This window comes from Staurois parvus, unplaced genomic scaffold, assembly GCF_062004578.1.
Source record: "Staurois parvus isolate SC_StPar_1 unplaced genomic scaffold, SC_StPar_1.0 ptg001073l, whole genome shotgun sequence".
NCBI classification, from domain to species: domain Eukaryota; kingdom Metazoa; phylum Chordata; class Amphibia; order Anura; family Ranidae; genus Staurois; species Staurois parvus.
In genome coordinates this window covers 196352-221172 of record NW_028318869.1, presented here as the reverse complement: position 1 = coordinate 221172, position 24821 = coordinate 196352, and the positions used below count along the sequence as shown (strand labels likewise).

Sequence of the window (24821 nt, the reverse complement as noted above, 5' to 3'; positions counted from 1 at the left end):
TACTCCCGCCCCCTTGGGACACCATCATGCGCTGTGGTCAGGTGCGTTGCTTTGACCAATCACAATGCACTGTCGGGCGTGGTGGGTGAATAGCCCGCCGAACGTCCCTTTCTCTTCGTCTGTTCAGTGAACACATGAATGGCCAGTGTTCGAGTGGAACTTACATTCGACTCGAACATAAAGCCCATCACTGCTCCTGACCACGCACGCAACAGTTCATTCATCCCAGCACCCAAGGCAAGTCAAGACTCTACTCTTTGCTGCGCACGCAGCTGAGGAATCATTGCTGATAGGCCGAGAAGAAGCATTCATTGCAGGTGATACATAGGGATCAAATTGCTGTGTGAAGGTCTCATCAGCATTAGCCATCGCAAACATTCCCCAATGTGTCTAACATGTTTATTTCCTATGCTCATCGGCTCCATCTAGTGATCATAATGCAGTATTTTCCAGATTGAGACACTTCAGGAAAATGCAGCATTATGGCTGCTAGATGAGCTGGCGCTCATAGGAAATGAACATATCACACCTTGTGGGGAACATTCTTGATGGCTGTGCCAATTACACAACAAATTCTCATTATAAATAGATCCTACAGTATCTTCTAAAAAGAAAGTTCACCGGATAATCCGTTTTTCTTTGCAGATCCTAGTTCATACTAATGTATATAGTATCTATATTCATACATTGTATATAAATGTAACTAATGATGTCACAAGCAGCTGGAATAAAAGGTTACACGGCAATATATATAAACACACGACTTACACTGTCTGAACAAGCTGCACAGAGGTCATTGGCGCCAATAAACACTGTGATGACCTTCCAGTCTGTATCATAACGGATTCTCTACAAAGAGAAAAAACATATATTTCTGAAATCAGAGGTAAAGTAACAAGAAGGAGCTTTAAAGAAGCACTCCAGTCAAAAAAAAAAAAAATCGCAAGATAAAATACTGAGCCCATAAAATCTAACATAGAAAAAACATCTTTTTATAAAACATTACCCTTCAATCCTGAGATTTTCCCGCAGTCTTTTTTTTCTGCCACTAGATGTCCTCAGTCAACCCACTTCCTCTGAGCTCAAGTCATCCCGGACAAGCCCCCAGCCTGTGACTGGACAGTGAAAAGAGAAGCTCCACGGTGATGAACTCATCACCCGGTCACTCTGTTCTCTCCTCCTCTCAGCATGCCTCCTGTCAGCACATGAATTGATTGGTTCTTTGTGCTGCTTCTTCCTCTTACACTTCAGCACTGCTGTATGGAGTACTGTAAAAGGCTGATGCCAGGTCACACTGCTTGCATATAAAGAACACATTTAATGATCTATGATTTCAGATCTACTCTAATTTAAGTCCTTCCTGCAGAAGAAAATGAATAATGTTTACCTTCCCCAATGCCCGAAGAGACATCCTGGTGGAAGAATGGTCACACATTTCCCTGGCTGTTTGCTGTGATATCACCCTCTGGGAATCGCTACAGCTCATGGCGGTGACATAGGGGCCGACAGATGGAACCTCAGGCACAGCGGGGGATGGGGCATCAATACACCCAGAAGTGTCCGATATAAAGCTGGCCAAGGATGGATTGAAATTTGGCTGGTGGAATTTCAATCCATCTATGGGCAGGTTGGGTGTACTGAAGTCCATCCATCGATCAACATCAATACAATCAGCCTGTTGGGTTGGCAATAGCTGCCAGCAGTGATAATTGTGTTCTGCAGGTGAGGAAGCCTCCCTGTGCGCCCTGAACAAAGAACACAATGGCGCTGTGGGAGGTATTTCCCCATCAATTCTGACTGTTGATGGGAGAATCGAGCTATTTTTTTTTCCTTCAACCTGAGGTTCAAGGAAAGAAAACTGCATAATGTTCAGTATGGTTTACTTATGGGTTCCTTAGGCATCTTATTCGTTCAAGAGAGAGAAGAGTCAAAAACCACCCCTCCCCCACCAAAGTTTTTTTAACATATAGAATGTGGAAGGATTAGAACACTTGTCCGGTTTTTGAGTGTTGAGTCCTCTATTGAGGAGAGTTTTCCTTTTCCTATTGTCACTGGGACCAAGAGTAACGAAAAAATATGAAACTTTGAGTTGTCACCCGAGCAAGAACAGAGGGGAAATCTTCCATTGGGGACACTTGTTCAACGTGATAGCTAGGGGTTGGACAAAATTATGGAAACAAAAGGGAAAAGAACGAGATCGTTGCCTAATATAGAGTTGGTGTCTTGGATGGTGGATAATGGATACGACTCTTCATGTAAAAATCGTTCCTGTTATTTATCCTCCACAGGGTGTACCGGACGCCTGTTAGATTGGGCATAATGGTGTCTCCCTCCTACCCCATTCAAACAATCTAACAGGCGTCCGGTACGTCCTGTGGAGGATAAATAACTGGAACGATTTTTACATGAAGAGTCGTATCAGATTCCATTATCCACCATCCAAGACTCCAAATTAGGCAACGATCTCGTTCTTATCCCTTTTGTTTCCATAATTTTGTCCAGCCCCTAGCTATCACGTTGAAAAATTGTCCCCAATGGAAGATTTCCCCTCTATTCTTGCTCAGGTGAAAACTCATGTGGATAAAGTCCTTCTATGTGCAGTATACTTTGGGCATAATGGTGTCTCCCTCCTACCCCATTCAAACAAAGTATACTGCACATAGAAGAGACTTTATCCACATGAGTTTTCACCTGAGCAAGAATAGAGGGGAAATCTTCCATTGGGGACAATTTTTCAACGTGATAGCTAGGGGTTTGACAAAATTATGGAAACAAAAGGGATAAGAACGAGATCGTTGCCTAATTTGGAGTCTTGGATGGTGGATAATGGAATCTGATACGACTCTTCATGTAAAAATCGTTCCAGTTATTTATCCTCCACAGGGCGTACCGGACGCCTGTTAGATTGTTTGAATGGGGTAGGAGAGAGACACCATCATGCCCAAAGTGTATGGCACATGGAGGAGACTTTATCCACATGATTTGGAGATGCCAGAAACTAAGAAGATATCGGGAGGAAGTTCTATGTATTGCGTCTTCCCTCGCCCAGACTCCCATCCCATCGGATCCACTAGTGTGTCTACTGGGTGCGCTGGATCCGGAGTTATACTCCCCGGGTATCTATATCATGGTTACTCATCTCTTGTATTTGGCGAGAAAACGAATAGCTAGATATTGGCTGTCTAGTATGATACCTACTAAGAAACGTTGAGTGGAATATGTTCATTCTCTCCTTTTATGGGAACACATGTTCGGTACTCACGGAAAGGTCCCGATCTCCTCTTTCGATCGGGACCTTTCCCAATCATGTGACCGCCATGACGGCATGTCACGGTGGTCACATGATCCAAAACCCCACCCCACCTCCCGGCTTCTGAAACCCTTAAAGGTGCCGGGAGGCGCCGGCACCAAGGGGTTAATTGATCAAGAAACAATATGTGTCCTTATAGGGGTCAATAGGTTACCTTGTCACTTTTCAACTGGTCTACCAGAGCTCTGGCTTGTGTGGGCATATCACTGAAAAAGACAATAAGAAGGTCGTGAAATGATGATAGGTCAGGAGTGTCTTACACATTTCATTAAATTCATCTTTGCAGTAAACTAAATGACAGTTTCGTGATCCATTCTGAAAGTGGAACCCATCTAAAATGAAAGCCCACAGTAGCCCCTCACCATCAGAAGCATTCCGAATTCTTATTAGTATTGATAAAACCCCTATACATAACTTTTCCCTGAAGTCTTCACCATGGAATGTGGAAATGTTGATTGTCCAAGAACAGGATGGGAAGTGTGAAAGTTGTGATGCCATCCTTTCCCAGGCAGGTAATCCCATTGTTGGTGTAAGGAAGTCTGCATAGGTGTTAGCTCTTCCATATCCATGGCTGAAGGTGTAAATTGCTGCCATAACCAGGATAGTGAGGTTAAAATGGAATTATATGTGCAAGACAGATGGTGTTGAAGACCCTCGCCCCTGTTCAATGATGGTTGTTCCAGTTGAACATAGATAGCCTCTTGTGAACCAGTTGTCTTCTCCATCTAGAATGTGACCTCACTGCCCTCCAAAGAATGTCCCTTCTCCTTAAAGTGATATGAAAGCCATTAAAAAAAACAAACAAACATGTCATGCTTACCTGCTCTGTATATTTGTTGCACAGAGCAGCCCAGATCCTCCTTTTCTTGGGGTCCCGAGTTAGAATGGGGGAGGGATCAGATTTAGGATTAGATAGGTTTAGCCCAGACTTCAAGGAGAAGGTACACTGCTGAGTCCTGACCCGTAGAGTTTGTCCTCCTATGTTGGGTCATTATTTGTTGAGAGGTTGCCTCATCTCCCCAATGTATAGGTCTTTGCATTCCTCATTACACTTTACTGCATATACCAGGTCACTTCTCTTATGTTTGGATGTTGGGTTTTTGGATGTCCAAGATTTTCTCCCAGTGTAATGCTGGGCTTGAAGGACACAGGAATCAAATGTTTGTTCCAGATCCTTCTGAGTTCTTCTTCCACTCCAGCTACATATGGGATGACTATATCACTTAGTGTGTTCTGCTTCTTCTCTCTGTTCAATGGCCCAGAGGTTTTGCTTGACCTTGTGAATGTTTTATCAAAAGCCCTGTCTGGGTAACCACAAACGTTCAAAACCCTCATGAGATGTCTGTGTTCTTTGTCTTTAGACTTTGTGTTTGTCGTATCATTTCAACCTGATGAATGCCACCGACCTCCAGTTTGTGTTCCAGTGGGTGGTGAGATTCAAAAAGCAGATACTGGTCTGAATGGGTAGGTTTCCCGTTGACCTCAGTGTTCAAGTCACCCACAACTTGATATGTAACAAAGTCCAGAAAGGGTATTTTGGTATTCTGTGGCTCTTCCTGGGTAAACTTGATGTACTTATCCACTGAGTTTGTGTGTTCAGCAAAATACTGCATCTCTGATCTTTTAATCTTGACCCATACATCATTCACATATGAGAAATAATGACTTGGTGTTATTCCCCTGAAAGAATTGAAGGCTCTCTCCTTTACCATCTCCATGTATAGATTAACTGCAATGGGAGATACATTTGATGCCATAACATGACCATGTCCCGGTCTGTAGAAATGACTGTTGTACTTGTTTTCTTGGACAATCAATGTCTACACATCCCATGGTGATTGGATTAGGGTGTCTTGGGGTGTGAATACAAATACTGGGGTATCACATCTCATGGTGATCGGAGTAACCACTTGCCGTCCGCCTGCTGTTTATAAACGGCCGGACGGTGGCACTGCAGGGGCGGGTTGCTGTTCATAAACGGCACCCGCCATTTCTAGCTGTGCTCGCTCCCTGGGAGCGCGCAGCACCGCGATCCGGTGCCCGCTATGTCCTCCGGACACAGTGAAACACCGATCGTCGGATGGGACCTCTGTACGAGGTCACGATCATGTGCTCACTGATTGGCCAATCAGTGATCACATGCAAAGTAGTAAGCAAGATGTCACTTGTGACATCATTGCTTACTACGTGTGAAATCTGTGAATGATCACAGAGATCACATGGTACAGGGCTATTCACAACAGCCTTGTACCATGTGACAAGCTGTGACCAATCACAGCTCACTCAGTATTTCTCAATGGCTGCAAGAATGCAGACAGAGAGAAAGAGAAATTATTGCTTTTACATCCTATATGGGTGTAAAAGCAATCACTGTAAAAAAAAAATTAAATCTTCATCACCCCCCACAAGTAGTACAGTGTCACCATGGTGACACTGTACTGCTAGGGTGACAGTATGTAAAAAAAAACAAAAAAACCCATAAATAATAATATAACAAAATAAAATAAAAATGTAAAAAAAGTTTAAAAATTATAATTTTTGGTTATAAACTAATTTGGCTTATTTCTTTTTTACTAAAAATATAACGGAATACATTTTGGCCAAGATTTATGATGAAAGATTATTTATTTGCAAATTTTTATAAGAAAAACACTTTTTTTCAAAATTTTTGGACATTTTCATTTACATAGCAAAAAAAATAAAAATCCCAGCAGTGAATAAATACCACCAAAATAAAGCTTTATCTATCTAAAAAAAATGGTAAAAAATTCATATGGGTACAGTGTTGCATGACCGCGCAATTGTCATTCAAAGTGTGATAGCGCTGAAAGCTGAAAATTGCCCTGGTCAGGAAGGGGGTAAAAGTGTCCGGACAGGAAGTGGTTAAGGTGTCTTGGGGTGTGAATACAAATGCTGGGGTATCACATCCCATGGTGACCGGATTAAGGTGTTTTGGGGTGTGAACACAAATGCTGGGGTATCACATCCCATGGTGACCGGATTAAGGTGTCTTGGGGTGTGAATACAAATGCTGGGGTATCACATCCCATGGTGACCGGATTAAGGTGTCTTGGGGTGTGAATACAAATGCTGGGGTATCACATCCCATGGTGATTGGATTAAGGTGTCTTGGGGTGTGAATACAAATGCTGGGGTATCACATCCCATGGTGACCGGATTAAGGTGTCTTGGGGTGTGAATACAAATGCTGGGGTATCACATCCCATGGTGATTGGATTAAGGTGTCTTGGGGTGTGAATACAAATGCTGGGGTATCACATCCCATGGTGACCGGATTAAGGTGTTTTGGGGTGTGAACACAAATGCTGGGGTATCACATCCCATGGTGACCGGATTAAGGTGTCTTGGGGTGTGAATACAAATGCTGGGGTATCACATCCCATGGTGACCGGATTAAGGTGTTTTGGGGTGTGAACACAAATGCTGGGGTATCACATCCCATGGTGACCGGATTAAGGTGTCTTGGGGTGTGAATACAAATGCTGGGGTATCACATCCCATGGTGACCGGATTAAGGTGTCTTGGGGTGTGAATACAAATGCTGGGGTATCACATCCCATGGTGACCGGATTAAGGTGTCTTGGGGTGTGAATACAAATGCTGGGGTATCACATCCCATGGTGATTGGATTAAGGTGTCTTGGGGTCTGAATACAAATGCTGGGGTATCACATCCCATGGTGACCGGATTAAGGTGTCTTGGGGTCTGAATACAAATGCTGGGGTATCACATCCCATGGTGACCGGATTAAGGTGTCTTGGGGTGTGAATACAAATGCTGGGGTATCACATCCCATGGTGATTGGATTAAGGTGTCTTGGGGTGTGAATACAAATGCTGGGGTATCACATCCCATGGTGACCGGATTAAGGTGTTTTGGGGTGTGAACACAAATGCTGGGGTATCACATCCCATGGTGACCGGATTAAGGTGTTTTGGGGTGTGAACACAAATGCTGGGGTATCACATCCCATGGTGATTGGATTAAGGTGTCTTGGGGTGTGAATACAAATGCTGGGGTATCACATCCCATGGTGACCGGATTAAGGTGTCTTGGGGTGTGAATACAAATGCTGGGGTATCACATCCCATGGTGATTGGATTAAGGTGTCTTGGGGTGTGAATACAAATGATGGGGTATCTTTCTGAGCCACAGTTGAAGTGAAGAAATGCCTTGGTAAGCTACGAAACATCGACAACATTACAAAACAAGTTGAATACTATTAGATATTCCCCATCGTGCATTTTTAGAACCCCCAACCCTCAGCTGGTCCCAAGAAAGGCCCCTAATAAAGTCCAACTTTCTTCAACAGACAAAGCAATCTTTCCTGAACCTCTAGGACAGGGGCGGACTGACAACTCATGGGGCCCCCGGGCAATAGGGGATCATGGGGCCCCTGTGTCCTTGCCCAAACTCAAAAAAGCCTATGAAAAAGGTACCAGGGGCATCTCATGGGGCCCCCTACTGACCCCAGGCCCTTGGGCAGTGTCCGAGTTTCCAAATGGTCAGTCCGCCCCTGCTCTAGGACAATTTACATAAAACTGATCCCTTTCACAGGTACATAAATGGAGTAGAATGAACTTTTCCTTTTAAAAATCAAGTCTTACAAGGATTTGGCTCCAGGAACAGCTTCATTGAGGAAGGAAAGGTGGTCAGTGTTCTTGCCGGAATCTGTAGAGTATCCAGTGACAAATGGATTGAACTCAAGAAGAATGTCTGTAAAAATAAGAACATTGTGTAATGGAGATTTCTGGAATAGTGAACCATCCGTGCCATTATCAGCGAGGCTCTGATACAAGCACACTACATACATAGTTACATAGTCAGTCTGGCTGAAAAAAGACAAAAGTTCACCCTGTTCAACCATAGAAAAAAAGTTATACTCCTACACCTACAGTTGATACAGAGGAAGGCAAAAAACACCAGCAAAGCACGATCCAATTTGCTCCTGCTAGGAAAAAAAATTCCATCCTGACCCCCCCGAGAGGAAATACGTTTAATATATTTCCAATCAGCACGTCTAGTAAGGCAATAATAGAATTCAGTTTGTAAGAATCCTTTTACGTATTTTTCTCCATCCATTTAGTTTCACTATCTAAGGGAAATTACAGCAGTCGTTGGGGATGGGGGAGGGGGGGGGTCACTTCAATGGAGGATCAAAAATAAACTCTGTAATGTGCCATGTGAAAGGGAATGTAACAAATAGAAACATTTGCCATATTTTGAATATAGAACATACAAAGACATTGTAGGCAATTGTGTTCTTCCAACCTTATGGTAACAGTTTGCTGCAGGGGCAATCTGACCGTTTGGGCACTCAGGCCCACGGGGCTGGGGCCAGTAGGGGGTTGCATGAGAGAATTCTTGCATAGGAATGCGCACGGGGTGTGCCTCTTGTGCCTGGGCACTCCCTAATCACCCTTTGTTATTCTAGGTAGGCAGACAAAAATAAACTATGGAGGAGGCTAAGGGATAAGGGAAGAGGCCGGAGAGGAGGAGCCGGTGATGTGAGTGAATAATGAATCCCCCATCCTTGCGATACCTGGCACTGCACACTGCTTAGTCCAGGCACACACATGGTACATGCTGGGAATAGTTCCCGAAACCCAGTCATGTCCCCCCTTCCAGTACCTCAAATGTACCCGGACAGAATCTGCAGGAAGCAGCTGAGGGGTAAGGAGCCAGGGGGAAGGTGATGAGTGAGGGGAGAGTCTCACCCTCCTCTCTCTCTCTCACCCCCTCACCCCCTCTTTCTCTCACCCTCCTCTCTCACCTCCTCACCCTCTCACCCCCTCTTTCTCTCACCCTCCTCTCTCTCTCACCCTCCTCTCTCTCTCTCACCCCCTCACCCTCTCACCCCCTCTTTCTCTCACCACCGCTCTTTCTCTCACTCCCCATCACCCCCCCTCTCACCCCCTTTCTCTCTCTCACCCCCCCTTGCTCTCTCTCGCTCCCTCTCTCTCTCTCTTACCCCCTTTTCTATCATCCCCTCTTTCCCTCACCACCCCCTCTCTCTCTCATCCCCCCTCTCGCTCTCCCTCACTCCCTCTTACCCCCCTCTCTACCACCCCCTCTTTCGCTCACCAACCCCTCTCTCTCTCACCCACCTTTCTCTTTCACCCCTCCTCTCTCTCTCTCCCACCCCCTCTCTGTCTCAGCCCCTCTCTCTCTCCCCTTCTCTCTCCCTCCCCTGTCACCCCCACCCCCTCTCTTCTACTCCCCTCTCCCCCCTTTGTCACCCCCCCTCATTCTTCCCTCCTCAGTCACCCCCCCTCTCGTTCTCTCTCACCCCCCCTTATTCTCTCTCCTCCTCTCATTCTCTCTCACCCCTTTCTCTCCCACCCCTTCCCCCTCCATCTCTCTCTCTTCTATTCCTATCTCTCCTCCCCCTCCTCACTCTCCCTCCTCCCCCTTTCTGTCTCTATCCATCCACCCCTTGTTCCCCTCTTAGTTTGTAATAGGAGTTTCTGTCATATTTCAGGTTCTCAGTAAAAAACAATCTCTGTCAGTAGATTTTTTAGGTTTTCTCAATGTAAAAAAAAAAAAGTTGTGGGAGGTTGCTGCCAACCCTGTCAGGAAGGAGGTGATTGGGGGCCAAAGGGCCGTTCAAGGCAATTACCCTTCAATCATCAGGCATTTGTATTGTACTATTTGACCAGCAGGAGCTACCTAGAGCCCTGAAAACAACACCCAATTTTCTCAGAGGTGCGCAGCATGCATCGCACTTCTTTCTCTAGCATTAGGAACCAAATTATGAACTTGCACACAGACCCGCTGCTTTCATAAAATGCCCCTGGTTGAGTCATAAAGATGGCTGCCATGTTGAGGCCACCTTTAAACCTGGAAGTACCCACCTTATATGGTAAGAAGCCCAAAACCTCCATGCAGGCCATGTCGCGGTAGATATTTAAATACCCCCTCTATGCAGCTGAGCTACAATAACCAATTGATAAGGCTCACAGATGTTCCCGGAGGCATGGTTGGGAAGCTGTCAATCACCTGACAAGTTCTCAGATGCCCGCCACCTTTGAACCTGTCAGGTGTTTGGTGGCTTCCCAGCAATGCCAATGAGAATCTCCTTGAGCCTAAGCTGCAGACAAGAACTGGGAATTGGCCCATCATGGGCCCCTGGGCAAAGTAATGCACTGGGGCTCCTACCAGCCACCCCCAATTTATACACCTACTCTTATGGCAAAGGGGCACAGTACAGGTGATCAGGAGGGCACAATACTGGGATCAGGAGGGTACAGTGCAGGTTCCAGGACATGGCCATTCTGGGACAGCTTAGTAAAAAGCATGACTGTCCTGGCAAATCCAGGACAATTGGCAAGTATGATCTAATGTAAAATTATCATGGTGCCTCCATGCACCTGGAGCCCTTGGGTAGTGCCCAGGGGTACCCATGCATTAAGACAGCCCTGGCCCATTCTACTTCCAAAGTTTGCTGATAGGTGCAGCTGAGTATGTAATGTGGGCACTGCAATATGTATTATATTTGTGTTGTGTGGCTTAAGTGTGGCTATGGACACCGGAGGCCCCATGATCTCCTTTTGCCTGGGGGCCCAGTTTGGTGGAGACTATTTTCTGTTCCAGCATGAATGTGCCACTGGGTACACGGCCAACTCCATAAAAACATGGTGTGACCAGTTTGGTGTGGAGGAACTCAAGTGTCCTGCACAGATCCCTGATCTCAACCCTACTGAACACCTTTGGGATGATTGGGAACACCGATGGTGAGCGAGGTCTTCTCATACAACATCAGTACCCGACCTCACAAACTGTCACAAATTCCCACAGTCTTCCCAGAACAGTGGAGGATGTTAAAGAGAAACTCCATATTAATGGCCATAGGTGAGAGGAACGCCATATTAATGGCCATGAAGGAGGATCAACGCCATATTAATGGCCATGAAGGAGGATCAACTCCATATTAATGGCCATAGGGGAGAGGAACGCCATATTAATGGCCATGAAGGAGGATCAACTCCATATTAATGGCCATGAAGGAGGATCAACTCCATATTAATGGCCATAGGGGAGAGGAACGCCATATTAATGGCCATGAAGGAGGATCAACTCCATATTAATGGCCATGGTATTGGGTGGGATGTTCAATATTTATATTAGGCAACAACATTTTATTTTTCTGGTGCCTATCCATAGGTATGCTTCCACCACTAGATACCAGGACAGAAAAATTGCAGTAAGTACTGGAACAATTGTCTGTGCTTTTTGGTAATACTTACTTGGTAGTGTTGTGACATGATCCAGGGTCTCATCTCCTCCAATGCTGAAAAATGTACAATCATGGATATGTTTATTAGTACTGGTAATCCAACTCCAATCAACCTGCCTAGAAGGGGTGGAATGGGCCTGGCCAGTCCCACCCAATGGGGAGCTTTCTAATGTTGCAGGCCCTAAGCTTTCCCTCCTTCTCCCGAACCTCTCCCTGCCGCTAGTGCTGTCCCTGACAGATGGGTATGCTTTCCCTATGCTAGCTACTTAGCAACTGCATGCCAAAACCCAGGGGAAGAGACTTAAAAAGACTTTGCATGACCCAAGATGGCCACCAGTGTGACCCGGATGAATACAGGTGTCTTAGCGCTTCCACCTTCTCACATCCAAGCTCTGCCAGGCTCTCAGACTCACAGGCTCTCAGGTAGCACAAATCCCAAGTGTGACGATAGCGGCGTCAGACCCCCAGCCCTTCTCACCAACTTGTGACCGAAGGACTAGCCAATCTAAAACCACGTTGTCACTTGCGTAACAATGCCACTCTCAGCTGCACCCTGCACAAAGATTTTCCAGCTAATGGACCACAATCTGTGTGCCTGCAGCTTGGGAGCGATTGTTACTGGGTCAGGTTAATTACGCAATTAACCCTTCACACTGCCACCACCTCCTTTTACAGAGGAGGAAACTCAAAAATCTTAGCAGTAACACTATGATGTTTGAATAAACGTCTGTATACACACTGTCACCGCAGGCAGATGTATGCAAAGGTTTTAAAACACAAAGTAGCGCTCTTCAGAGACAGGGATTCTTAATTTGCATTAAAGAGCTTTAGAAACAATTCAACACTTTTCAGATAATATGATTTATTACTAAAAGGTCATGACTAAGGCCTAGCAGTCGAAACGCGTCGGATGTTTTGCAGCAGTTATACATATTTTTCCAATAAAGGATAACTATTGTTGGATACCATTCAGAATGCCGACCCCTTCTCTTGGGATTAGAGTCATCTGGATGCGGCGTAGCCAACCGGATTGCTGCTCCAGGACCCGAGGGAATCATAGAGAAACACAATTTCCCCTGACTTCCCCCTCCAGATGTATTGCCGCTTTGGACGAGCGCCACCTACAGTGGAGAAAATAGACTGCACCTGCCTACACCCATACAGGACGCACATACGTTCAGCGAATCCTTCTGTTTTGTGTTCTGCTTACCTCCAGGATAATCCGCGGTACTGTTGGAGCACATCAAGAACGTCTCCTGGGTTGGAGCCAATGCCGTTCCCAGCCTGGAAGGGGTTATTGAGAACAATATTGGAATGTAGAGGAATACACAATCATGGATAATAAATGCTTGGTTTGGTGCGCACTTACATGCATATATTTGCACTTTTCAGGCGTATGGCATTAAACATAAACACATTCTATTGGCCAGAATATTAAAGTGTTTGTAAACCTCAGACATGAAATATGAACAAAGCACATCCCTCTGAAGTGTGTACTCGTCTCAGTCCAGTGCACTAAGTGTCATTTCTGTCCGCTGCCTCACAGCCTGTGATTGACAGCCTCAGCTCTGTTCCTGTGCGCTGTGTGAAGGAGGTGTGTCCCCAGGGCCAGGACAAGGGGTGGGCAGAAGAGGCGGCTGCCCTGAGCACTGTGGTATCATGTGAGGTGGGGAGGAACCACAAGGAGATTGAGGGAGAGGGGATTTGTGTTGGGAGGGGGAATATGAGGGTGACAGGGGGTAGGTATGAATTTTTCTAGGAAGGGAAATTTGTGAGGGTGTATACACTAGGTATGGTGATTTGGGATGATTTGTGCTGGGAGGGAGAAGAGGATTTGTGCTAAGAAAAGGGATTGGGGGGGGAGTTGTGCTCAAAGAGGTGATATGGTAGAGGGGTGAGGGGATTTGTGCTAGGAGGGCAATTATTTCTTTTTTGGGGGAAGGGGAAATTTGTGCTAGTAGGAATGATTGGAGGGTATTTGTGCTAGGAGAGGAAATTCATTTTTTTGGGAGAGGAGGATTTGTGTGGTAGGAGGGAGGATGGGGCAAATGTATGCTTGCCCCATCGTGTGTGGTGGGGAAGTACCGCAAGGAGATTGAGGGGAGGGGATTTGTGTTGGGAGGGGGAATTTGGGGGGGCAGGGGGTAAGAATTTTTCTAGGAGGGAAAATTTGTGGGGGGGTGTGCACTAGGTGTGGTGATTTGTGCTGGGAGGGGAGAAGAGGATTTGTGCTAGGAAAAGGGATTTGGGGGGGGGTGTTGTGCTAGAAGAGGTAATATGGTAGAGGGGTGAGGGGATTTGTGCTAGGAGAGCAATTATTTCTTTTTTGGGGGAAGGGGAAATTTGTGCTAGTAGGACTGACTTGAGGGTATTTGTCAGAGAAAGGAAATTATTATTTTTTTAGGGGGGGGGGATTTGTGCTAGGAGGGAGGATGGGGCAAATGTCTGCTTGCGCCATCATGTGAGGTGGGGAAGAACCACAGGGGGATTTGTGTTGGGAGAGGGAATTTGGGGGTTGCAGGGGGTAAGAATTTTTCTAGGAGGGGAAATTTGTGGGGGGGGGGAGGAGAAGAGGATTTGTGCTAGGAAAAGGGATTGGGGGGGGGGGGTTCTAGAAGAGGTGATATGGTAGATTGGGTGAGGGGATTTATGCTAGGGGGGTAATTTTTTTTGTAGAGAGGGAGGGACATTTGTGCTGGTAGGAATGAGTGGAATGTATTTGTGCTAGGAGAGGAATGTTTTTTTTTGGGGGGGGGGATTTGTATTGGGGGGGAAAATGTGTGCTGGTAGGAATGATTGGAAAGTATTTGGGCTTCGAGAGGAACTTTTTTCGGGGGGGGGGGGGGGGGGATTTGTGTTAGGAGGGGGTGGGGCAAAGTTGTGCTGGGAGGGGGGGATTTGGAGTTTGGGGGAGAAGATGTGTACTCGGAAGGGAAATTTGAGGGACCGAGGATTTGTGCTAGATGGGGCTAATTTTTTTTTCTGTTTGGGGGGCCATTTGTGATGGGCATGTTTGGATTTGAGGAGCGAGAGGATTTATGCTGGGAAGGGGGATGGGGGGGTATTTGCGCTGGGAGGGTAGATTCCAGCAGGAGGGTGGATTTGTCCTTGGAGGAGGGATAGTTTCTGCTTTGGAGTTAAGCATGCATATAAGTGTTCAGTTATTTTTGGGGTGGGGGGGAATTTTTTCTGACACATAATCTTGGGGGGGGGGGCAGTTTGGCATGTTCGCCCTGGGCTCTGGATGACCTTGTCCTGGGCTCTGTGTGTCCCTTCCCTCCAATCAGCTTTCAGAGCTCTCCTCAGTGTAACCCCAGGTCTCCGCCCCCTGCTTTTCAGAGCCGCCAGATCCACTTTGAATAGATGTAGAGAAGAGAAGACTGCAGATAATCCGGTACAACTCATGTGGGAGGATTTGTTTCATCTCTTTGCATCACCTGAGGCCGGTCACTTTCCTGGGTACATAGAAGGGTTTACAAACACTTGAATTTTTTCTGCCCTTTGGAAAAAATATACGCGCGTGTTTAGGTGCGTTTATGCGCATGTGCATGTAGATGGCGCTTCTAGGCTCTTTGGCGCATACTTGTTACGCCTCTAAGCACTGATCTTTCTGGCAGGAACAAAAAAGGTATAAAGGGGAAATCAGCCAATCCCAATCAGCCCAGCTCCCCGTCCAATCTTACCGTCAGTGAGTCCCCGAGTGCTGCAACTACGGTGATGTCTGCCGGCCGCAGTTCATGGACTGAAACGAGATATTCGGGGAGATGATTTCTCATACAGAATCCGTTTATTTCCTTTGACAGTTTATGTTAGTAAAGAGGACCTGTTGTCAAGTAAGCCCCGCCCAGCCCCGCCCCACCCTAGGCATTGGGTCATGTGATCTCCGCCTAAAGTGCATGACACCGAATACATACCTGTCCAGCGGGGGGAGAGACTGAGCTCTCCAGGCAACATGCCGGGACAAGAACGTGCCCCCGCCCAAGATGTATGAGCTTCATGTGTCACTAATCTGCACGCTTACCCCCTAAGCACAAATTCTCCCTCCTCCCAGGACACATCTGCCCCCCCCACTGAAATCCCCCTTCCCAGCCAAATCTTTGCCCCCCTATCATCCCTTCCAAGCTCAAATCCTCTAATCCTCTCTTTCCCCAAATCCCCCTGGCACAAATCCACCCCCCCCAAAAAAAATCTCTTATAGCACAAATCCTCTACTGCTAACATTTTCCCTCCAAGTACACCTCTCCCCCCCCCACACACACACTCCAAATACCCCCCAGTACAAATTCCTCCCCATCCCCTCTCCTAGCACAAATCCTCCCATCAAATTTCCCCACCTAGCACATATACCTTCCAATCATCCCTACTAGCATAACCCCCCCCCCAAAAAAAATAATCTCTCCTTCTGGCACAAATCATTTACTGCTCAAATTTCCTCTCTAATGTGCACATCCTCTCCCCCCTCCCCAAATCCCCCCATCCCAGCACAACCCCCCCCCCCAAAAAAAAAAATTAAATCTCACCTTCTGACACAAATCTATTACTTCTCAAATTTTACCTCCAAGTACACATCCTCTCCTCCCAGCACAAATCCCCCCATCTCAACCCAAATCCCCCCCCTCCCAGCACAAATCCCCCCATCTCAACCCAAATCCCCCCCTCCCAGCACAAATCCCCCCATCTCAACCCAAATCCCCCCCTCCCAGCACAAATCCCCCCATCTCAACCCAAATCCCCCCCTCCCAGCACAAATCCCCCCATCTCAACCCAAATCCCCCCTCCCAGCACAAATCCCCCCATCTCAACCCAAATCCCCCCCCTCCCAGCACAAGTCTTCCCCCCAGCACAAATTCCACCTCCTTCTGCTAGCATTTCCTAGCACAAATCCTCCCCCCAAATTTCTTCTCCTAGCACATATACCCCCAATCATCCCTACTAGCACCCCCACCATAAAAAAAAAATCTCCCCTTGTAGCACAAATCATTTACTATTCAAATTCTGCTCAATTCAAGTCCTGTGTGGTGCAGAACCAGCAGAGCCTCATCCACACCCAGTGGCAGCGGATCGATCCTCATTCTCCTGCCAGCTGCCATCCCCCGTGTCCCTTCCTCCGAGGGTCGGCATCCACCCCCCCCCCCAGAAAAATGCCGCCAAGGCAAACGCTTAGTAAATACGCCCCTGACTGATCCTCTGCTGGGAGATCATTGTCAGGTCTCTATAGTAGTTGTGACGATGAGGTATTACCGGAGGTGGGGACTGCTGGGGATTTCGATCGATCTTCACACTGCAGTTTGCTCCCGTAAACCTACAAACAAGAAACCATTTCTCAGTTTACAGTTCAGTTTCAATCCGCGTAACACATTCCGTGTCCGTCACAGAAGGCGTGAGAAGTCTTCTAGGTGATCTGGAATAGAAAGCAGCCACAGCCTGAGAAGAAAAGCCTGCCCCTGCCAGCATGCTGTGGAGAAGGACCCTCCTCCTCTGTGCGGAAGCAGCAGTCTCTCTGCAGAGGTCCACTCAGTCAGACCCATAGCTCTGCAAAGCTCATGCCCCCTGCTGGTTGGGGAGCTCTGACTCAGAAAGGGCAGGTCAGACCTCTGCGGAGAAGCCGCTGCTTCCACCATAGAGCGAGGGGCCTTTCCCTAGAAATTCTGAGGACCCTCTGCACACTGGTATATAGCCTTGTATATATCTCTGGTTTGTTGGATCCTTTCTCCAGAGCACGTCGGGGCTGCAAACTAAATGATTTGTTTTGATGCTCCAGGAAAGCACTCGGCTCATTGGGCTTCAAGGAAAAACAGGCGAAAGGTGATTCCATATTCCTCCAGTAGAGGGTGTGGAAGGGCTTCCCGCTGACCACATGGGTACTCACCGGATCTGGAGTGATGGTCGGGTACATGTAGTTGCTGTTCTTTGCGGTCTTCACATACGGGTCGTTCTGGAGGACAAGACACAATGGTATGAGCCAGGAATGGTGGTGACACGGACCGCATCATACAAGGAAATGACATGTATGAACTATGGATGACACGAACCGCATCATACAAGGAAATGACATGTATGAACTATGGATGACACGGACCGCATCATACAAGGAAATTACATGTATGAACTATGGATGACACGGACCGCATCATACAAGGAAATGACATGTATGAACTATGGATGACACGAACCGCATCATACAAGGAAATGACATGTATGAACTATGGATGACACGGACCGCATCATACAAGGAAATTACATGTATGAACTATGGATGACACGGACCGCATCATACAAGGAAATGACATGTATGACATATGGATGACACGGATCGCATCATACAAGGAAATGACATGTATGACATATGGATGACACGGACCGCATCATACAAGGAAATTACATGTATGAACTATGGATGACACAGACTGCATCATACAAGGAAATGATATGTATGACACGGACCGCATCATACAAGGAAATGACATGTATGAACTATGGATGACACAGGCCGCATCATACAAGGAAATGACATGTATGACATATGGATGACACGGACCGCATCATACAAGGAAATGACATGTATGACATATGGATGACACGGACCGCATCATACAAGGAAATGACATGTATGACATATGGATGACACGGACCGAATCATACAAGGAAATGACATGTATGACATATGGATGACACAGATCGCATCATACAAGGAAATGACATGTATGACATATGGATGACACAGACCGCATCATACAAGGAAATTACATGTATGAACTATGGATGACACAGACCGCATCATACAAGGAAATGACATGTATGAACTATGGATGACACGGACCGCATCATACAAGGAAATGACATGTATGACATATGGATGACACGGACCGCATCATACAAGGAAATGACATGTATGACCTATGGATGACACGGACTGCATCATACAAGGAAATGACATGTATGAACTATGGATGACACGGACCGCATCATACAAGGAAATGACATGTATGACATATGGATGACACGGACCACATCATACAAGGAAATGACATGTATGAACTATGGATGACATGGACCGCAACATACAAGGAAATGACATGTGTGACATATGGATGACATGGACCGCATCATACAAGGGAATGACATGTATGACATATGGATGACACGGACCGCATCATACAAGGAAATGACATGTATGAACTATGGATGACACGGACCGCATCATACAAGGAAATGACATGTATGACATATGGATGACACGGACCGCATCATACAAGGAAATGACATGTATGACATATGGATGACATGTACCGCATCATACAAGGAAATGACATGTATGAACTATGGATGACATGGACCGCATCATACAAGGAAATGACATGTATGAACTATGGATGACACTGACTGCATCATACAAGGAAATGACATGTATGAACTATGGATGACACGGACCGCATCATACAAGGAAATTACATGTATGAACTATCGATGACACAGACCGCATCATACAAGGAAATGATATGTATGACATATGGATGACACGGATCGCATCATACAAGGAAATTATATGTATGACACTGACCGCATCATACAAGGAAATGACATGTATGAACTATGGATGACATGGACCGCATCATACAAGGAAATGATATGTATGACACTGACCGCATCATACAAGGAAATGACATGTATGAACTATGGATGACATGGACCGCATCATACAAGGAAATGATATGTATGACACTGACTGCATCATACAAGGAAATGACGTGTGAAATATGGAGCACGGTAACCAGAGGGCAGGATTCACCCGAAATGTCGTGCAGAGTGCTTTGTGCTGAAAGATAGGCCCCTTTCACACGTATGTTCTCATCTGTCCGTTTATGGGGGAAAAACAGCCCCCCCGTGTATTTCTATGGACTAGCGGATGTAAACGGACGATCATCTGTTTACATCCGTTAATGTCTGCATCCGTTAACATACATTTTTTTTGAACGGAAGAAAACCCTACCTTTCTTCCGTTAAAAACCCCAGAACGGAGAAAAATGGATGTAAAACTAATGTAAATGGACAAAAAAAGGATGAAAAACTGATGTAAACTGACAAAAATGGATGAAAACATGTAAACTGACAAAAAACATGAAAGATGATGTAAAAGGACAAAAATGGATGTAAACGGACAAAAACGGATGAAAAATGGATGTAAATGGACAAAAACTGATGTAAACAGAAAAAAAACTAAAGTAAATGGACAAAAAAACAGATGAAAACGGATGAAAAACTGATGTAAAAGGACGAAAATGGATAAAAACTGATGAAAACAGCCAAAAATGGATGAAAAACTAATGTAAACAGACAAAAAAACTGATGAAAAACTGATGTAAACAGACGAAAAACGGATGAAAAGGATGTAAAAGGACGAAAATGGATGAAAAACGGACAAAAATGGATGTAAAATGATGAAAACATGTAAAAGAAGGAAAACAGATGTAAATGGACAAAAAACAGGTGAAAACGGAAGAACACGGAAGCAAAAATTATGTAAACGGACAAAAACGGATGAAAAACGGATGTAAACGGATGAATAACTGACGTGAACTGATCTGTTTTTTGGGGGGAAAAAATGTGAATGAACTGATGAAAAGTGTGAAAGGCGCCATAAATTATAAACCCAAAATCTCATCACTGATCTCCTACTTAAAATGTGAGTTGCGCTGTCATGCTGCACTGCTGGCCTTAAGGGTTGGTTCACACTATGCAAACGCAGTCCAGATGCGTTTTTCCGCATGTGCGTTTTTGTTGCGTTTTTGACGTGTTCCGGTGTGTTTTTTTATGCATTACAGTTCATTTTTTCCCCTCTTTGTCTTCAATTTAAACAGGGACATGTGTGTTTTGGGTGCATTTTGGTGCGTTTGCGATGTGTTTTACCGCGTTCCAGTCCAGTTCTGTGCAGGAATAATGCAGCCGGTTCTATTTTTTTTTCTGCACCCAGAACACACCGGAACTGCAAGCGCTGATGTGAACGATGACACCGACCACCCTATCACCGACTTTCTGTGCGTTTCGGATGCAGAAAAAAAGCAACTGAACGCATGTAGTGTGAACCGGCCCCAGGGGCGGACTGACAATTAATGGGGCCCCCGGGCAATAGGGGATCATGGGGCCCCTGTGTTCTTGCCCAAACTCAAAAAAGCCTATGAAAGGTACCAGGGGCATCTCATGGGGCCCCCTACTGACCCCGGGCCCTCGGGCAGTGCCCGAGTTTCCAAATGGTCAGTCTGCCCCTGACCGGCCCTAAAACTCTGCAGAACAGAAGGTTGGAATCAGGACTCCCGCGCTGCGTTCCGCTCCCAAGCCGGTCTCCCTGGAAGTGTTGAAGCCATTGGACTTCTATTTGTGTAAAACAAACAAAAGAGAAAAGGAAAGCAGTCGCCCGCTCTCAGCAGACGTGCAGAACCCGCTCTCAGCAGACGTGCAGAACCCGCTCTCAGCAGACGTGTGCAGAACCCGCTCTCAGCAGACGTGTGCAGAACCCGCTCTCAGCAGACGTGTGCAGAACCCGCTCTCAGCAGACGTGTGCAGAACCCGCTCTCAGCAGACATGTGCAGAACCCGCTCTCAGCAGACGTGCAGAACCCGCTCTCAGCAGACGTGTGCAGAACCCGCTCTCAGCAGACGCGCAGAACCCGCACTCAGCAGACGTGTGCAGAACCCGCTCTCAGCAGACGTGTGCAGAACCCGCTCTCAGCAGACGTGTGCAGAACCCGCTCTCAGCAGACGTGCAGAACACGCTCTCAGCAGACATGTGCAGAACCCGCTCTCAGCAGACGTGCAGAACCCGCTCTCAGCAGACGTGTGCAGAACACGCTCTCAGCAGACGTGTGCAGAACACGCTCTCAGCAGACGTGTGCAGAACACGCTCTCAGCAGACGTGCAGAACCCGCTCTCAGCAGACGTGTGCGGAACCCGCTCTCAGCAGACGCGCAGAACCCGCTCTCAGCAGACGTGTGCAGACGTGTGCAGAACACGCTCTCAGCAGACATGTGCAGAACACGCTCTCAGCAGACATGTGCAGAACACGCTCTCAGCAGACATGTGCAGAACACGCTCTCAGCAGACATGTGCAGAACCCGCTCTCAGCAGACATGAGCAGAACCCGCTCTCAGCAGACATGAGCAGAACCCGCTCTCAGCAGACATGAGCAGAACCCGCTCTCAGCAGACGTGTGCAGACGTGTGCAGAACACGCTCTCAGCAGACGCGCAGAACCCGCTCTCAGCAGACGTGTGCAGACGTGTGCAGAACACGCTCTCAGCAGACATGTGCAGAACACGCTCTCAGCAGACATGTGCAGAACACGCTCTCAGCAGACATGTGCAGAACACGCTCTCAGCAGACATGTGCAGAACCCGCTCTCAGCAGACATGAGCAGAACCCGCTCTCAGCAGACATGAGCAGAACCCGCTCTCAGCAGACGTGTGCAGAACCCGCTCTCAGCCGACGTGTGCAGAACACGCTCTCAGCAGATGTGTGCAGAACAGGCTCTCAGCAGACGTGTGCAGAACCCGCTCTCAGCAGACGTGTGCAGAACCCGCTCTCAGCAGACATGTGCAGAACCCGCTCTCAGCAGACATGTGCAGAACCCGCTCTCAGCAGACGTGTGCAGAACCCGCTCTCAGCAGACATGTGCAGAACCCGCTCTCAGCAGACGTGCAGAACCCGCTCTCAGCAGACGTGCAGAACCCGCTCTCAGCAGACATGTGCAGAACCCGCTCTCAGCAGACATGTGCAGAACCCACTCTCAGCAGACGTGTGCAGAACCCGCTCTCAGCAGACGTGCAGAACCCGCTCTCAGCAGACGTGTGCAGAACCCGCTCTCAGCAGACGTGTGCAGAACCCGCTCTCAGCAGACGTGTGCAGAACCCGCTCTCAGCAGACGTGCAGAACACAAAAATCGGTTTGGTTTCGGATCGATTCGTTAAGTTGCTCATTTCATTTTGTTGCATTCCACACTCCAGAGACACGCTGGGAGGTGAGTTGTCTCCGGTCTAGATTGGCCCTGGTATGTGTATGTATGGATGTGAGTTAGGGACTTTAGATTGCGCGCTCCTCGGGGGCGGGGTCTGATGATAATTACACATATATTTGTTTTGCAAACGCCTGCAATTCTGTTTCCCACCTGTGGGGGGCACATTACACCAAGGTTTTCATCAAGTTCCTGCTTATTGGTCTTCTGGCCGACTGGCTCCAACTAGAAGAAAAGAGATATATTAGTACATGAAGACCACCCAACGTTCGTCTCTAACAGGGAAGATGGACGTTCGTTTAGTTCGACTTCTCATGACTACGGGCAAATAGAAGACACAAGGGGGCGGCACCTGTTGCTGATTTGACACACAAGTCACTTCCAGCTCCGGGAGCCAAAATCCTGTCCATAATCTAGTTCAGGGGTCTTCAAGATTTATAAACAAAGGGCCAGTATGCTGTCCTTCAGACGGGGGGGGGGGAGGGGCACTGAGGTCAGTGGGAGTAAGCAATGCCTCATTGCTGGTGTCAGTGGGAGGAATAGTGCCCCATCATTGGTGTCAGTGGGAGGAATAGTGCCCCATCATTGGTATCAGTGGGAGGAATTGTGCCCCATCATTGGTGTCAGTGGGAGGAATTGTGCCCCATCATTGGTGTCAGTGGGAGGAATAGTGCCCCGTCATTGGTATCAGCGGAAGGAATTGTGCCCCATCATTGGTGTCAGTGGGAGGAATAGTGCCTCATCATTGGTGTCAGTGGGAGGAGTAGGGCCCCATCATTGGTGTCAGTGGGAGGAATAGTGCCCCATCATTGGTGTCAGTGGGAGGAATAGTGCCCCATCATTGGTATCAGTGGAAGGAATAGTGCCCCCATCATTGGTATCAGTTGGAGGAATAGTGCCCCATCATTGGTGTCAGTGGGAGGAATAGTGCCCCATCATTGGTGTCAGTGGGAGGAATAGTGCCCCATCATTGGTGTCAGTAGGAGGAATAGTGCCCCATCATTGGTGTCAGTGGAAGGAATAGTGCCCCATCATTGGTGTCAGTGGGAGGAATAGTGCCCCATCATTGGTGTCAGTGGGAGGAATAGTGCCCCATCATTGGTGTCAGTGGGCGGAATAGTGCCCCATCATTGGTGTCAGTGGGCGAGATAGTGCCCCATCATTGGTGTCAGTGGGAGGAATAGTGCCCCATCATTGGTGTCAGTGGGGGAATAGTGCCCCGTCATTGGTGTCAGATGGAGGAATAGTGCCCCATCATTGGTGTCAGTGGGAGGACACATGCCCAACTATTAATGTCAATGAATGGAATAGTGCTCCATGGACTGCAGTTTGGAGACCCCTGATCTAGTTTATTCTTACTGTTTTCACCTCGAGTATCCCACACAGAGACATTCCAGCATTTTACTGCTTTAACTGCAAAAAATCTCCTCCCAAAACTAATGGGAGAATCTTCAGCTGATGTCTTTCCTACTGTACTGTGGTATAAAAAGAGACAAAAAAATTAAACAAAACTAGAAAAAAAACGATGGAATGGAAGGGTCTGGTACGGAAGGGTCTGGTACGGAAGGGTCTGGTACGGAAGGGTCTGGTACGGAAGGGTCTAGTATGGAAGGGTCTGGTATGGAAGGGTCTGGTATGGAAGGTCTAGTATGGAAGGGTCTGGTACGGAAGGGTCTGGTATGGAAGGTCTAGTATGGAAGGGTCTGGTACGGAAGGGTCTGGTACGGAAGGGTCTGGTACGGAAGGGTCTGGTACGGAAGGGTCTGGTACGGAAGGGTCTGGTACGGAAGGGTCTGGTACGGAAGGGTCTGGTATGGAAGGGTCTGGTACGGAAGGGTCTGGTATGGAAGGTCTAGTATGGAAGGGTCTGGTATGGAAGGTCTAGTAGGGAAGGGTCTGGTATGGAAGGGTCTGGTATGGAAGGGTCTGGTACGGAAGGGTCTGGTACGGAAGGGTCTGGTATGGAAGGGTCTGGTACGGAAGGGTCTGGTACGGAAGGGTCTGGTACGGAAGGGTCTGGTATGGAAGGGTCTGGTACGGAAGGGTCTGGTACGGAAGGGTCTGGTATGGAAGGTCTAGTATGGAAAGGTCTGGTATGGAAGGGTCTGGTATGGAAGGGTCTGGTATGGAAGGTCTAGTAGGGAAGGGTCTGGTATGGAAGGGTCTGGTATGGAAGGGTCTGGTACGGAAGGGTCTGGTACGGAAGGGTCTGGTACGGAAGGTCTAGTATGGAAAGGTCTGGTATGGAAGG

General features: G+C 47.3%; 1 protein-coding gene across 1 annotated transcript in view; it reads right to left on the bottom strand.

Annotated features, from left to right (window-relative positions):
- Positions 1-24821, bottom strand: part of PLB1 (phospholipase B1) — a 188453-nt gene that overhangs the window by 56583 nt on the left and 107049 nt on the right. The window contains exons 29-37 of the mRNA XM_089658470.1: positions 22724-22795; positions 17437-17502; positions 16809-16869; positions 15251-15309; positions 12778-12851; positions 11578-11621; positions 7939-8047; positions 3465-3516; positions 769-849 (exon numbers count right to left, since the gene is read on the bottom strand). Of these exons, the coding sequence (XP_089514596.1) occupies positions 769-849; positions 3465-3516; positions 7939-8047; positions 11578-11621; positions 12778-12851; positions 15251-15309; positions 16809-16869; positions 17437-17502; positions 22724-22795 (618 nt within the window). The remainder of the gene's footprint in view (positions 1-768; positions 850-3464; positions 3517-7938; positions 8048-11577; positions 11622-12777; positions 12852-15250; positions 15310-16808; positions 16870-17436; positions 17503-22723; positions 22796-24821) is intronic.